Below are 14,726 nucleotides of genomic sequence, written 5' to 3' on the forward strand. Positions count from 1 at the left end.
AAGCTTAACTGTAATGATCATAAAAAGATCTTAGAAAGGTTGGTAGAAGAGGTCATAGTAGGAACGAGCAAAGCCCACACACCCAAGCAAGTTATCAGTAAGAGAGACAAAACAAGGGATATCAGAATTATATAACTTTAAGATAGTAAATAGAGAGTAATATGGCCAGATGACAAAGAAGAATGTATGCAAAGTATGAGAATCAGTAATGTCAGGCATCTAGCAAAATCTTGTTCCACCAGTCTTGGGCAGAATCTTTCTGCTTCATGTAAAGACTACTTGTTCTGAGGATCTTGGAATGGCAATCTGTTTCTATAGATCATCTCTTTCTGGAAGTTTTATTAGCAAACTTCCATTTAAGATCTCCAGTAAGAGTGTTTTCTGCACGTCTTCAGCCAATAATTCAGTTTCTTTGGACACCTTTTTACCCATAGTCCCACCTTATAGTTAACTGCAGGGTCAGTGAAGCCCTTAAAGAAGACTATTGGTGTATTTTTTCAGAGTACTCATTGTTGAGGTTGAAAGAAGAGAGAACTCTTGAGGGTGAGTTTTTAGGGAAAGGCTTCTAGAACTTACAGATGTGTTGGTTCTTGACAATATTTAATTATGACTGCATGAAGCAAGTCATACTGATTCAGACTGATAAAAGACTTGTAGTGACATGAATTTTCTAGGTTTTTTTTCCCTAAGGTGAATAGTCTATGAGTTCCAGAGGAAGTTAGCCTGATCTGATGGACATTAGAACTAAAGGTAAAACTCTTCATCAAAAAACTCCAAGAGCCTCAGAGAGCGTGGCCAACTCAAGACTGATAATACTATTTTTATGCCCTACATTTCCCAAGGATTGTGGATTATAAAATTTTCGATCAAATGGTTAATGCACTGTAAGATTCTTTATAACTCTTCTGTGTAAGGGTGCTATTCCCCTGGGAGGAAAGTTATAATGTACAATTTCTTAGTCATATTTATGACAGCGGCCTTTCTGTATAGGGAAACTCAAATCCATCGAAAGAATTTACAGACAATTACAAGAACATATTCTTAAATATATCATTTGGGCACAGCCCATTTTTATTTGAAAGGTTTTTTCAAGTATGATTTAGAATCATGTCTCACTGCACAGGTTTTCTGAAATATGATACCCAGCTACAGAGGAGAAATTTTACCATCAACTCTTGTTCAGAGATGATCTTATCTCTTCTGTGATGGGACCCTATGATTTTTGTCAAAGACCAGATCAGGCTTTGGGACACATCACAGTTGATGTGCCAAAGACCATTGAAGTGGACAGAGGATCCTGATTTTAGGAAATGTCTGTGTTTCTAAGTTTGAGGCTGAATTTTTTATGTCCAGAATGGATTGTGCAGATGTGTTTGTTGATCTCCCATTTCCTGATTTATTTCTACAGACAACTACAAAAGTGCCACATATTCTGCACGATGATCTGCCAACACATCTCCTTTTGCTTTGTGGAGATTTTCATTTTGCTAGAAAAATTAGGAATCCATTGTCTAAAATACCTCATGTGTCCCCCAAAGCCTATGAATTGTAATTTAATTTTTGGTCCTGGGTATTGCTGAAACAATTTCACATTCTCCTTAGCTTAGGTTCATTCTTTAGCAGAATGATCATGTTCTAAATAATGTACCATCTTTTGTCAGAATTGAAACTTTTCCTTTGCAGCCTTATGATCTTTTGATCTTAGTTTCTTTAAGTCTTCTTTGGGGCTTCATAGGTCACGTGAGGTGCTTTTGTGACTCTTTGAGGCATTCTGACCAAGCATGTTGTTAATTATTCCAAGGAATGTTGAGTTTTTATATGCTAGTTTTTATATACTTTTGTTTCTCACCTCATAGATGCTAAGAAAGGGACACTAGAGGTCTGCACTGTAAAGTTCTTGCATTCAGATGGAACTATAGATAGAGAAGAATTGGGATTTGGTGCTACCAGAAACCTAGTCTTCAACAGTATCCCTTTCCTTTAGGCTTCTTGACAAGCAGTATTACAGGTAATAGTACAAGGAATTGTTCTAGGTAGGAGGCTATAATTGGCTTTATTCTCAAAAAAACTAATAGCTTCAGGAAGTAGTCTTAGCAATGGTTTTGAGAAATCCAACGAGTCTTTATAGGATCCACTTCCACAATATATACACCCTTCATTAGAAGAGTGTTTATCCCATAAATGGTCAGATAAAATAAGGGTGAGTCAAATGTAGCAATTACGTGATTGTGAAACTGTCTAGGGTCCTTTGGAGTTTCCAAGAATAATCCTTCAAGCGTAGTTAATCAGACAGTTCCTTTTCCGTTTAAGATTTCTTCCAAGTAGATTGGCAGGCACAGTATCACAAAGGAGACATGAACGTGTTTCCTCTACTGACCTATTGTGAAGACAAAGGCTCAGACATGGGGGGAGAAGTAGATCAGTTCAAAATACCCTCTGTGGTATTGCGGTAATTACTCTGAGACCAGTTGTATAACATTGCAGTGGGGTTCAAAGTAGAAAGCATAGTGCTTGCACCGAGTAGAAATATGCATTTTTGTTCTCCTCTGGTTGTAGATAATTCTTGTTATCAAAGTCCTACCAGATGCAGTGGCCACCCAGGGGATCCAAAATCAGAGCTCAGTTTATTGCTTACCAGGCAAGGAGCACCCACAGCTCTTTGGAAAGGAGCATGAATCTCACTGAACTGAATGTGGGAGAGCTAACTATCACATGAAAAAGCAGCTTTGTCTAAGGAAGGTAAAAGCCAATGTTTTAGTCTCTGGCTGGCTCAGAAGCAGATCGCAAAGTCTCTCTTAGTAGAGGCTATTATTCAGTTTTGTGTCATTGACCCTGAGGGCGTGAGCCTCAGACAGGTCCAGGGTAGGTTATATAATGTCCTGGCAGGCTCAGAATCACACAGCGGGCATAACTGCACAGGCTTCTCCTTTCACACATAGGCAAATAAAAAGAGCAAACATTATTCTATTTGGGGGAAAATCTGTATTTCTATGCAAAAACTAAAAGCAAAATATACTCTAGAAGACTACTTAGCAAGCTGATAATAGAGGCTGCCTCTTGGGATGGACCTGGATGATGATTTTATGTCTGTTGTTGCTGCACTGCATAGTAAATGAATGAACGAATGAATGAGTGAATAAATGAATGAAATGTATTGATTTACGATTGAAAACAGTATTGAGGAGAGTTAGAATTAAGCAGGTAGTGCTGAGCTGCACAGATGATTTTTTTAAGAGGTTCGGCAGTCCTAGGGAGGTTGAAGTTAAAAGGAGGCTGTTGTAAGGTTTTTATGTCTCACCTCGTATTTTGTTTTCCAGGGTTTCCTCATACCTTGATATGTTCCCTCAATAATACCTCCCTGGTCCCCATGACCTTCCACCTGCGTATCCCCGGGGATGGCGTTTGCAATGAAGGCATTTCAAGTTGTGAGCAATATTCAGACAACAAAAGGCCCACCTGGAACAAAAACGAAATACCCACAACGAAACCAAGAGAATTCACCGTCACCCCCAAGAGTGGCACCATTCGCTCCCAAGGATTTGCTGCTATCAGGGTAAAGCGCACAGCCTTCCAGCACACGGCCAGGCAGCTGAGCTCTCAGATGGCTGCTGCTGCCGCATCTAGGGTCTGCTCTGTAGGCCCAGTGCCAGGGAAGGAGCATCTCTAGGTCACATGGAAAAGTGGCCTATCAGGAAATAAACCACTGTGGCGAAAGGAACCCGATGCAAATACACTGGGCAAAAGAACTGATAACACTCAGTGGATTTCCATCAGTCTCGTGTGTTGCCTCCACCAACACAGTGGATTGTGGTGATTTCTAGGGAAACCACTGCTCTAAACAGATAGTACACCCATCGGTACAAATAGAAAAAGCTTAAGGACTCATTGATAATTAGGCCCTCCTTCTCTTTAGACTCAAATCGTTTACACCAATAAATGTCCATATTTATGCCACAGATGACATCCAGTTTATCCCGATTTTTAATCTGAATGTGGGCTTCCAGGTGAATGTGGGTGTGATGCTCCTAACCGCCGTAGTGTTTGGCTTTCATGCCACCAGCAGAATTACTTGATGGCGGCTGGGAAAGGTTTCCCTGTCTTCTCTCGCTGACTTTTTCTTCTCCAAACAGTCAGATCCAGCAATACTGAATGCTTTGAAATTGAAATGATTTTATCTTTTCTGGAAAGAAAAAAAGATAAGACTTTATAGCTGAGGTTGATAATTTTCTCTTTAGTCATTATCTGCGAATATTTAATTCAGCTATGGTTTTATCCCCCAGAATTGTTTTAATTGCTTCATAAAATCTCGCCATGAATCCACTCATCCTAACTCTTTTCTGGGAGTTTTTAACTCTTTCAAGGGCTTCTCCACAAGTCCAATGAGGTTTGATGTTGTATATCGTTATAACTTCTCAGGGGTGCTGTCTCAGTCTATTTGGGCTCCTATAAAATACCAGAGACTGGGTGGCTTATAAATAGCAGAAGTGTATTTCTTACAATCTGGAGGCAGGAAGTCGAGATCGGGATCTAGCATGGTTGGGATCTGGTGAAGACACTCTTCCAGCTTACAGACTGCTGGCCTCTCCTTATATCCTCATAGGGTAGAAGGAGCTAGGGAGTTCCGGGGGCTCTTTTTTATAAGGGCACTAATCCTGTTTGTGAAGGCTCCACCCTCATGGCATAATCACCTCCCAGCCGCCCCACTTCCTAATACCATGACATTGGGGGCTAGGATTCCAACATAGGAATTGGGGGGACACACAACCATTCCAAAAATCACAGTAGTTACTAACTGTGAATTTCCCAGGGAGAAGTGATGCTGCAATGAATTTATTTTATTTATTTATTAACTAACGCTCAGCCTACATGTTAGCTACCTTCCCCCCCCTTCCCTTTCTTTTCCTCTCCCACATAGTACAGGAATATTTGAGAAGACAGAGATCTATCTAGCAGATCTATCTGCCAGAACCACTTGCTCTTCTGCCTTCTAACCACAGCTCAGAGTCATAAGTGAGGGTTAGAGTAACTCCAGGAATCTGTAGCTGGGGCAGCTGCTTCTCTCCAAATCAGACACGTTTTCTTCCCAAATCAACGGCCCTATCTTCACTTTATTTTTCCTTTATACTTGCAGAAGCTTCCTGTAGGCTTCAATTTTCCCTCATGATCTGCACTCCAACCACGTCTGTGTGGACTCAAATTTGCATCCAGTAATTCCCTTTGCAACCAAAAAAAAATTTTTAATTAGTACCTGATACATAATTTATAGCTAGAAAAGCTTTAACCTGTGCCAGAAGCTGTTTTCTAGACTTACAAGTATCCCTCCCAGTACAAATCACTGTAAAGCAATTAAAAATCATAACAAGACTTCAGAAACCTAAATGTAATGTTTCACAACAATAAATAGAAGCGGTGAAATATACTGGCCAGACCTTGTCCTTGGGTAGACCTTTGGTGCTTCCTGTTTTCTGCTCTAATAATGCATATGGGGGCGGAAGACAGATTTTAGTTTAAAAAAAAGACTAGTTGATTTTTCATGCCGCTCTCTGCAACTGACATGGTAATGTCAACTACTTTACTGTAAGAGAAATTTAGCTGTAATGTTTTATTGGTGTATTGAATTTTCATCATGTATATAGCCCAGAGGTGTAGGGGACAATATAAATTGCAGTAATTAAAGTGTGTTTGATGTTGCTCATCCTTCAGGGTCATTTCCTCCCCCCGTAGGTATACGCCGTCTTTGATAACAGCCTCCTCAGAAATGAGCAGGCCTATTGTACTAAAGCCACTGGGCTTCTAACCCGGCCTTTGAAAGAGCTCAGCGGGCCCTGACCTCCAAATGTAACTTGTTCAACTGAAAGTGTAAAACGCCATACATCCCACAATAAAGTGCTCAGAAGCGGCACTCATCAAAGCGGCACTCATCAGTGTGGTTGTCCCCTGACTAGCCCCCGCCCCCCCCCGCCCTCCAGCTGACCTTTCAGAAGAGCAGCTTTGACCTTTCTCTTTCCAGGTGACCTTATGCTCCAACACTGTGCAGAAATACGAGCTAGCCCTGGTGGTGGATGTGGAGGGCATTGGCGAAGAGGTGTTGGCGCTCCTAATTACCGCAAGGTACCGCACTCCCCCACTTCTCTCTTCCCAGCCTCCCGGAGGCAGCAGGCCCACAAAGCCTTCACACTCTTTTGTTCTGCGCTCCCTGGAAAGGGGCTGAATCCCACTCAAATAGCAAAGCTCTAAGACCGCAAAGATGCCTTCGTTGGAAACGAGAAGGGGTGTGTGCACGTTGCAGTGCGAAGAATAATAGTGCTCTCTGTTTTTGACTTTCTGATTTTCCAGGTGTATAACTAAAAAGGTTTTAGCAGAAAGATGTGAACAGGTGATGGTTTTTATTTTTATCTTTAAATACAGTACTCCAGAGTTACGCATCAGAGAGAGCGGCACCCACAATTCTGCAGTGTAAGATACATTTAGCAAGACAGCCCTGCTCCAGGCTGCAAGCGGGCCCCCAAACAAGGGGGCCTCCTCAGAACCATCACCAACTTCTCTCTTTTTTAACAGAGACAGCAATGGGCTCTGGAGTCAGGTTAAGATCCTGGCTTTTTGTTGTTGACTGTGTCTCCTTGACCAAGTTACAGTCTTTCTAAGGGTGGGGCTTCACCTACTGATGATGACAGTGATCCTAAATACAACCATGGGCCACTCTCTTGCCAAAGCAAACAAGGGTGCAGATCTGGGACCTCAGAGTGTACATATGAAAATGCCATCTGAAGAAAATAAATTTCTGATAATATGTCAAATTCCTAGAATTTAGGTCTGTCGTGAATCTTAGGAAAATGCACCTTAAAGTTGGAGCAGACCTGCTGGTTGCCAGGGCCATCAGAACAAGCACCTTTGCATGTGCCTTGGGCTTGGATACAGTCAAAGAGCAGCCCTAAAAGAACTTGAAGGTCAAGGCCTTGCCATATCTGCTTAGTGTTCCTTACAAAGGCCTGAATAATTGTTTTGTTTGTTTAAAAAACATAGTCGTTTATTTGGTCCTCACTATACCCAAGTTTTCCTCTTTTTCTAGTCTTGAATTTTTCTATGTGGGTTTATTCTGATACTGTCCAGCCTCTTTTTCCTGAAGCTATGAATAGGAAGTACTGATTTTTCTTTTGGTTTACGGTCCTGAGAGACTATGAGTCCTACCATGTATACTCTGTGACCCAAGTCAAGTACTGTGAACCCTCTCAGCCAGTGTTTCAGGTAGCAAGGATTAGCTTTATGAAAGTCACCGGGTCAGCCGACAACTTCCATTGTAGCTAAAAATGAACACTCATCCCATGCGAAATCCCAAGCTTTGGGGTTAACAGGACTCTCTTTCATGTCATTACAGTACTTTACTGTAATCTGTAGAAACTGCTCGAAGACTCTCAACAGAATTGCTTTTAGAACTTGCTCTCTAAAGTGATTTTCCCAGAGAGCCAGCACTGATGGCTTGCCCTGCCTCCTACCACACATCCATCATCTCTTACTGAGCCCTTCCATGGCACTGTGCTATTCCCTTCCTTCACGTTAGCTCCTGTATTTCCCACAATACCCTAGGAAGAGTTAATGAGGCTAATGTCAACCCCTCGAATTACCTTCATTTTACTTAGAAGGAAAATGGGGCTCTAGGAGGGGAAACAACTTGCCCAAGGTTGTGCTTGGTGAGGTCAGTATTGAACTTGGCTCTGTCTGATTCAAATGCCAGTGCTCCTCGCCAGTGCTCTATATTGTGACAGTACAGCAGGGCAGGGCAGACGCTGAGATTCACGGACACAAATGAAACCCAGTCACCTAATGATAGACCAACTGCACACACAGGCCTTCAATTCCTCCCTCTGCAGCACAAAACTCTCCCTCCCTCTCACCCACCACACCCCCTATTGTCACAGTGCCAGTTCTGGGTCGAGCAGCTGCCTGAGCCTGCTGATCCAAGACAGCTGTTCTGCACAGGAATTAGAATTATTACCATCATTTAGATGGTATGAGCTGTTACTAGTCCTCAGGGGACTCTGACTGATCCAAAGTGTCACAGCTAGTTAGGACCCCATGCTGCTGGCATTGCCCCCTATTTGTCAAGGAAACAGATCCCCTACCCGAAGGAACTTGTACTGTGGGGGTCCCTTGCCAAAGGAAGGCCAAATATGAAAAACAATGGAAATGTCAGTCATTACCCACAGAAGACAGCTGTTTAAGGAGTCCTGCTTCTAGCCCTGTTTTGATTAAAAAATGGTGACTGGAAGCTAAGGGAGAGAGAAGGAAGGCAGGAGAGAAGATTTGAAAGTGATTAATGTAGTTATTAGAGAAAAATACTATGTGACAGTAACAAATGTGTTTAACTTGGGACTCTTCGTTCTCCATATGTAAACAAGCTTCCTTTCCTTCCAAGTTCTTTAATGGGCCCCTTCCTTTGAGCAGGTGCGTTGTACCCACCCTCCGCATGGCTAACGAAGAGGTGGACTTTGGGCGCTGCTTCCTGAACTACCCGTATGAGAAAGCGATCCAGCTTGTCAACCATGATGACCTCCCAGGATGCTATGAGGTCCTGCCTCAGGTGACTGTCTTTACCCTTTTTCGGTATTGATTTTTCTTCAGCTGGATCCCCTCGGTAAGAAAGAGAGATCCTCCTTAGGAGCCATATTCCTGAACACACGACTTAATGTGATTCTGATTTTTTAACCCTGGGATAGTCTAGGGACTGGGTTATACAGCCACAGCTGGATGGGCGCCTGCATGAGTGAGCAGCTGCAGGGGTAAGCAGTTGCTAATTTCCAGGGAAAACTGCCCTCAGTAAAGAAAGAGAGCGTCAGTTAAGCCAACATGCAGAAGTTGCACCTGCAGATAATTGCCTGTGAATTAACCGTGCATGGGAAACAAGGCAGAGCGTGAGGTTTTAATTTACGTTGGTGTCTCTGACTCAAACCACTTCCCTAAGATATAGTAATGCAGTATTTATCAATGGACTTGTTGGACTAGAATACTAGAGAAAATAAAGGAGTGAGAAAGGAGAAAGTGCCACTTAATATTTTATGAAATAGATCTTTCCACATGCCACCCACCTAGCCAAGTGGGAGCCTAAGCAGTCAAATGCATGTGGACTAAAGATTTTAAAAGGTTTGTACAGCCCAGAGTAATAGAAGGTTCCTCCTGAGATGCAGTTTACCAAGAATGCATTTGGGTGTAAACTCAGTTCTATAAGTACAGTACTCTGATAAAAACTTACGCAAACAAAATCAAATGGGGGTTTTATTTGGCTACAAGTTCAAAAGACCAATGTGGGGAACACAGAATCAAGGCAGGTTCAGCCTACATCAGAGAAACATTGTGTTCAGCAGAGAAAGGAGATGGCCACCGATCAACACGGTGCCAGAGTTTTGTCTTCAGATCTTGATATTGTATGTTTTTAATAGAAACTTGAAAAACAGGAAATTGTGTTCAGAGTAACCAGAAAGGCAATCTATATGATCTGAAAACCCAGGTATGTGAGGAGCAAAGGTAATATTTAACCTGGAACAGACAAGACTTAACTAGGTCAAAATAGCTACCCATCATTAGTCAAAGGGCTGTTATGTAAAAGAGGTAATTTCAGTTATTCTATGGGCTTCTCTGAGACAAAACCAGAAGCCAAGGGTGAGGGGTGACTGGAGACAACTTTTCCAACTTTCAGATGCTTAACAGCATAGCAGGCTAGCCCTGTGCAGTGTATGGTCACCTCCAGAACTCAGAGCAGAGCCTGCATCTGGGGAGATGGGGAAGCTCTTTCTGCACAACTGGGCTGGGGAAAGGGTGAGGCACTTGCCTCAAGCACAAATTTAAGGGGGAGCCAAAATTTCAGTAATCAAGATAAATAATATTTTCATGCCACATTTTAAGAAATCAATATTAATGAAAAGTCCATGATGAACCAAATATCAAAACTTTATATAAAGACAGAATCAGTATCACTGGTTTTCCTTTAGCCTCACGCTCCGACAAGGCAGGACAGCTCGCGGTGCAGAGCGACTAGGCCACATTAGACCCGACCAGGCACAGAAACACCATGGGGTGCTTTGGACAGGTGAAACCTGCACTCTCTGTCCTTCCCTCAAGGAGCTGAGAGTCCAAAGAGTGTTTCTCAGAATTACCTGCACTTATTTTGTCATGAGATTTTTCAAGTTTTGTTTGTGGTTGTTGTCATCGCATAAAAGCTAGTGATAGGCTACAGAACAGGGTTCTGGGCAACGTTCATGGGTAGACACTGGACGACATTTATTCATTCGCCCACTTATTTCCCCATTTAAAAAACATGTACTGAGCATATGTTTTGGGCCAGAACGTGGACATTGAGAAGAGGCTCAGGTCATGCCCCAAGAAGTTTCCAGCCAGCAGTGATGATGGACACACAGATAGTGCGTGGATGCCTGGGGGTGTTCAGGATGAGTGTGCAGGCAGGTCGAAGGGAGTGGGCAACCAGGGAGAGGAAACACGTGCAAAGAGTCGCAGGTAGGAAGCAGTATCGTGTGTTTGGGAAATAGCAGTGGCCTCTATTGATGGAGCACAAAGGGACAAGGTGGAAAGGAGTAAAACCTGGAGGCCTGGAGGTCCAGGCTAAGGAAGGTCGCCATGGTAGCTGTTGACCTGAACTAATTCACATTGTGGATAATCTATGCACCTTGCTGAGTTGTGCACTTTGAATTTGGGGCCTTATGCACCCCCATTTACCCAAGCTTCCTTTTGGCAGAATTGGGGTGCCCATCCCTACATACTTGCTTGAATGATTAAACATTTCTAAAGAACCTCCATGGACATAGGACAACACTGGTTTCAAGATAATCTAATATGCTATTGATCTTATACCCTGCGGGGCTTGCTCATCCCTCTGGCTTATCCTTCTCTCCCACCAGGCATGTGAGGACTCACCTGCTGTGCTGCTCTCCAGTCCCAGCCCCTATGGAGTCATCCCTCCCCATAGCACCGTTGACATACCTCTGACCTTGGAGACCCAAGTCACTGGGGAGCACAGGTCCACAGTTTACATCTCAATCTTCGGGAGCCAGGACCCCCCTGTGGTGAGAGCCAATTTTCAGAATTGCAGTTAAAATTTCTGTACTTCTTACCGAACTCCCAGGCCTCTGCTTTTAAGGCACATGCCATATTTGCCTATCCTCCCGTTGTCTGCAGTTCTAGAGTTCTGCATTTTCACTCTGCAGCGGTAAAAAACTAGCAATACGTTACTTCGGGAATCTATTTGAGGATAACTCCCAAAGTAGTGGTGTTTTGTAGCACTTGTTCTTAAAGTCCTATAAGGAGTTTTGCACACACAGAGACGTGCCTGACCCTTCTCCAGACCCACCAAGTCAGAATCTCTGCAGGGAGAACACACCTGAATATTTAACAACCTTCTCAGCTGCTCCTGGTGTGAAGCTGGGTTTGGGCATCACCAGCTTGCTGCATGTGGGCTCTGAGATTGGTTTTGTTCACAGCTCCCCAGATCTCTTCCTGTGTATTGACTGGACTCATTGCCCAAGTTAACCTACCTTAGCTGTTGAGAGAAGTAGGCTCTCTCTCCAGCTGTGGGCAGAGGGAGACATGGAATGCTCTCTGATGCTCGAGCTAAGTGGAAGGATGAATCTTGAATCTTAGAGGAAGTTGTCCAACAGGCTATGAATCCCTAGACATTTTGGTACACTTGGGCGCTGGGTGATGTCAGCATGCATTTCTTTGAAGAGATTCTGATTGCCTAGTTGGTAGAATAAACTAGGATTTTGCTTCTATCTCCCCTGTGTAAGATGCCATAGATAAGCCACCTGACTTCTAAAGCAGCACCACAAGGCAGGTCAGCCTGTAAGGTGCCACTGATCCAGGTCCCCTGCCTGCCTGCACTGTGCCCACCCTGCTCAGATGAAGCACTCTAGGAAAGAAAAGGCCCCTTTTCTGGCTGAGGACACAGGGCAAGGGGAGCAGAGCGAGGAGGATTTCAGCCCCCAGCCTGCACAACTGTGCACAGTGGACAGACCTGTGTGCCACTAGAAAAGCAACAATGCGCTCAGTCCAGCCACTTCCCATTAAGTGCCAGTCCTCAGCCCCAAGCTAAGTGTCCTTGAGGCTGGAGTGCTGGGTGGCATAGAAGGACCATTATCTGGTTTCCCCTCAGTGCACGGCTCTGGGCTGACCGAGGGAAGCAGACCGTCCTGGAGGAATTTTCAGACTGGATTCAAAGGTCTGACCAACGTGGCCACCCCTGTGTCTCTCTGACCACGGAGTACCAGGGGGAAGGGATGTTGGTTCTACTGACCTTGCTTTTTATTAAAGAGGTGGCTAGAAGCTTCTGTTTCAATCGATTTTAAAGGCCAGCCATTTTCAGCTATTTCTGTGTTCCTTCTCTCTCTGGGAACTCAGGTGTGTCACTTAAGGAGCATTGGAGAAGGCCCGGTGATCTACGTCTATCCCACTCAAATTGATTTTGGCAATATCTATGTCCTAAAGGAGTTGTCCAGGACCCTCAGCCTATCTAACCAGTCCCTCATCCCTGGATTATTTCAGGCACGCATGGTAAGTAGTCTGTGGGACTTTCACGTAATTAAAATACAGCTTTTCCTAAGTCTTCTAGGCAGTGGCCCAATCTTTGCAACTTGCCTTTGAAAATGATCACCAGAAGCAGACATTTACATGGTTCAACTGCATTAAACTATGTCGTTCTCACCCTCAGTTCCCCATTATTATGACTATCCTGTCAGCTAAGAAACACAATAGGTATGCAGTTTGGTAAATAAGCAAATATGTTTACTGTAATCTCAGTTCAGGAAGATGCTCCAGAGATCTTACTGAGCACTACCTAAGCCCCGCCTCACATCTCAAGAAAACACCTTTTGCATGTCTCTGTAACTGAAAGTGCTTCCCAGTAATTAATTTGAACCCTTTTGGCTACAGATGTGTTGGTATGCTAATTCTATTTTTATTCTTTCTTCCTTCTAGCAATCTTTTCACATAGTTTATAAGGATGTATGAAATACAACAAGATAGTATTTGCAAAAAGCAGAAATTAAGCAGCGAAACAAAGATAGATATAAAGATAGATATAAAATGAGTCTGTCCTATTTCTGCATATTTTGTAATGACATCTAGATCTGCTAGTCTTCTATAAACTAATTTTTGAACAGAGATAATAAATTATTTTTGCAGAATTTAGGAATTTCTAATCCAGTAATTGAAGTATTCCTGATTTTGGAAAACATTTTCTAAATTTAAATATGAAATTTAAAATAGTATAGCCCTGTTTCCTGTCTGCAAACGATTGACATTTGAATGAGTGCTAACATTTGATTTCAGCATTTGTCAGATATTTCTGAAAAAATCAAAATTACGAATTTTATAAAAGCCACTGTCAGAATGAATAGGGCCATAGTTTTCTGCTGATTTGTGACAGCTCCTCAGCGTCATTGGTCCCTAGTAGCACCCATTCACCATTGTCGGTATTCATTTTATCATCATTTGTCATTGCTCCTTGTAAAGGCAGCCATTTCCTATATAGCCACTGCTTTTTTTTTTTTTAACATATTTTTATTGATTTCAGAGAGAGGAAGGGAGAGGGGAGGAGAGAGAAAGAAACATCAATGAGAGAAAACCATTGATTGGCCGCCTCCTGCACGCCCCCGACTGGGGATTGAGCCCGCAACCCGGGCATGTGCCCTGACCGGGAATCGAACCCCGATCGCCTGGATCCTAGGTCGATGCCCAACCGCTGAGCCACGCCCGGCCGGGCACCACTGCTCTTTTTAACGTGAGGTTCAGATACAACCCCACTCCTCTTCCAGTGCCTGTGGCCCTTGTGTAAAGAATACGTTTAAAGAAAAATCCTACAGAAAAGGTGCCTTTGCTAGTCTTTATGCAATTAATTGATGTGTTTGGTGGCAGGCATGGGGGCTGATGGGTTTGGTGAATTCCTTAGGAAGTGTTGCTTCCAGTCCAGTTTTGTATGTGCAGAGCTCACAGTGGGGGAGCAAAAGAGTCAGCTGACCAGCCCAGGACCATGAGAGGTGGGCCCTGGAGGGTCCTGCCGGATTGCAGAGCAAGGGGCTGGGCAGAGACCGCAAGAGTGCTTACATACAAATACAGCAACGGTTCCCTTTCTCACCACCTCCTCTCTCATTCTCAGATATCTCCAGATTTCACTTTTTATGGCAATTCTTGGTACATTTCAAGAACAAAAGTACATAAAGGATCTATCGTGTCTTTTTGCTAATATAGTGTATATATTGAATGAGCCAACTGATTGTTAAAATGGGATTTTTCCTTTCCACAAAGGTTTCATGATGCCATCTTTTGATTCTTTAATACCATCTTAAATCAGCAAGCTCCGTTTCCGAGGCTCCAAATGTGTGCTATAAGTGATCTGCTGTAGAATGTGTTTTTCCCTCAATCCTGTCTTAGAAAACTGCTGTTTATTGAGTTTATTGCCTTTAAAACATCAAAGTCATTTCAACTATAATTCTCACAGGCAAAAATGAAACTCTTCATATTGGGATTTTTGCTGGATTTCCTAGTAAATACTGTATGTGTTAATGTTATAGAGAAATCAAATTATACTAACTTAGAAATTAACAATAGTGGGAAGAAATAGAAATACCTTTTAGTAAATTTCAACTTAGTATACAGTACTAAAACTGCAAATTCATTGTTACAGAAATTACTAAGCATTAGGAAACAGTCTTAATTAATAATTG

General features: G+C 43.0%; 1 protein-coding gene across 1 annotated transcript in view; it reads left to right on the forward strand.

The window, feature by feature from the left end:
* The window catches only part of HYDIN (HYDIN axonemal central pair apparatus protein), a 253,955-nt gene that overhangs the window by 88,434 nt on the left and 150,795 nt on the right, over positions 1-14,726 (forward strand). Inside the window, exons 14-18 of the mRNA XM_081119804.1 lie at positions 3,318-3,553; positions 6,011-6,111; positions 8,443-8,578; positions 10,908-11,072; positions 12,403-12,555. Of these exons, the coding sequence (XP_080975930.1) occupies positions 3,318-3,553; positions 6,011-6,111; positions 8,443-8,578; positions 10,908-11,072; positions 12,403-12,555 (791 nt within the window). The remainder of the gene's footprint in view (positions 1-3,317; positions 3,554-6,010; positions 6,112-8,442; positions 8,579-10,907; positions 11,073-12,402; positions 12,556-14,726) is intronic.

Source organism: Miniopterus schreibersii (genome assembly GCF_964146895.1).
Source record: "Miniopterus schreibersii genome assembly, chromosome: 18".
Classification (NCBI taxonomy): Eukaryota; Metazoa; Chordata; class Mammalia; order Chiroptera; family Miniopteridae; genus Miniopterus; species Miniopterus schreibersii.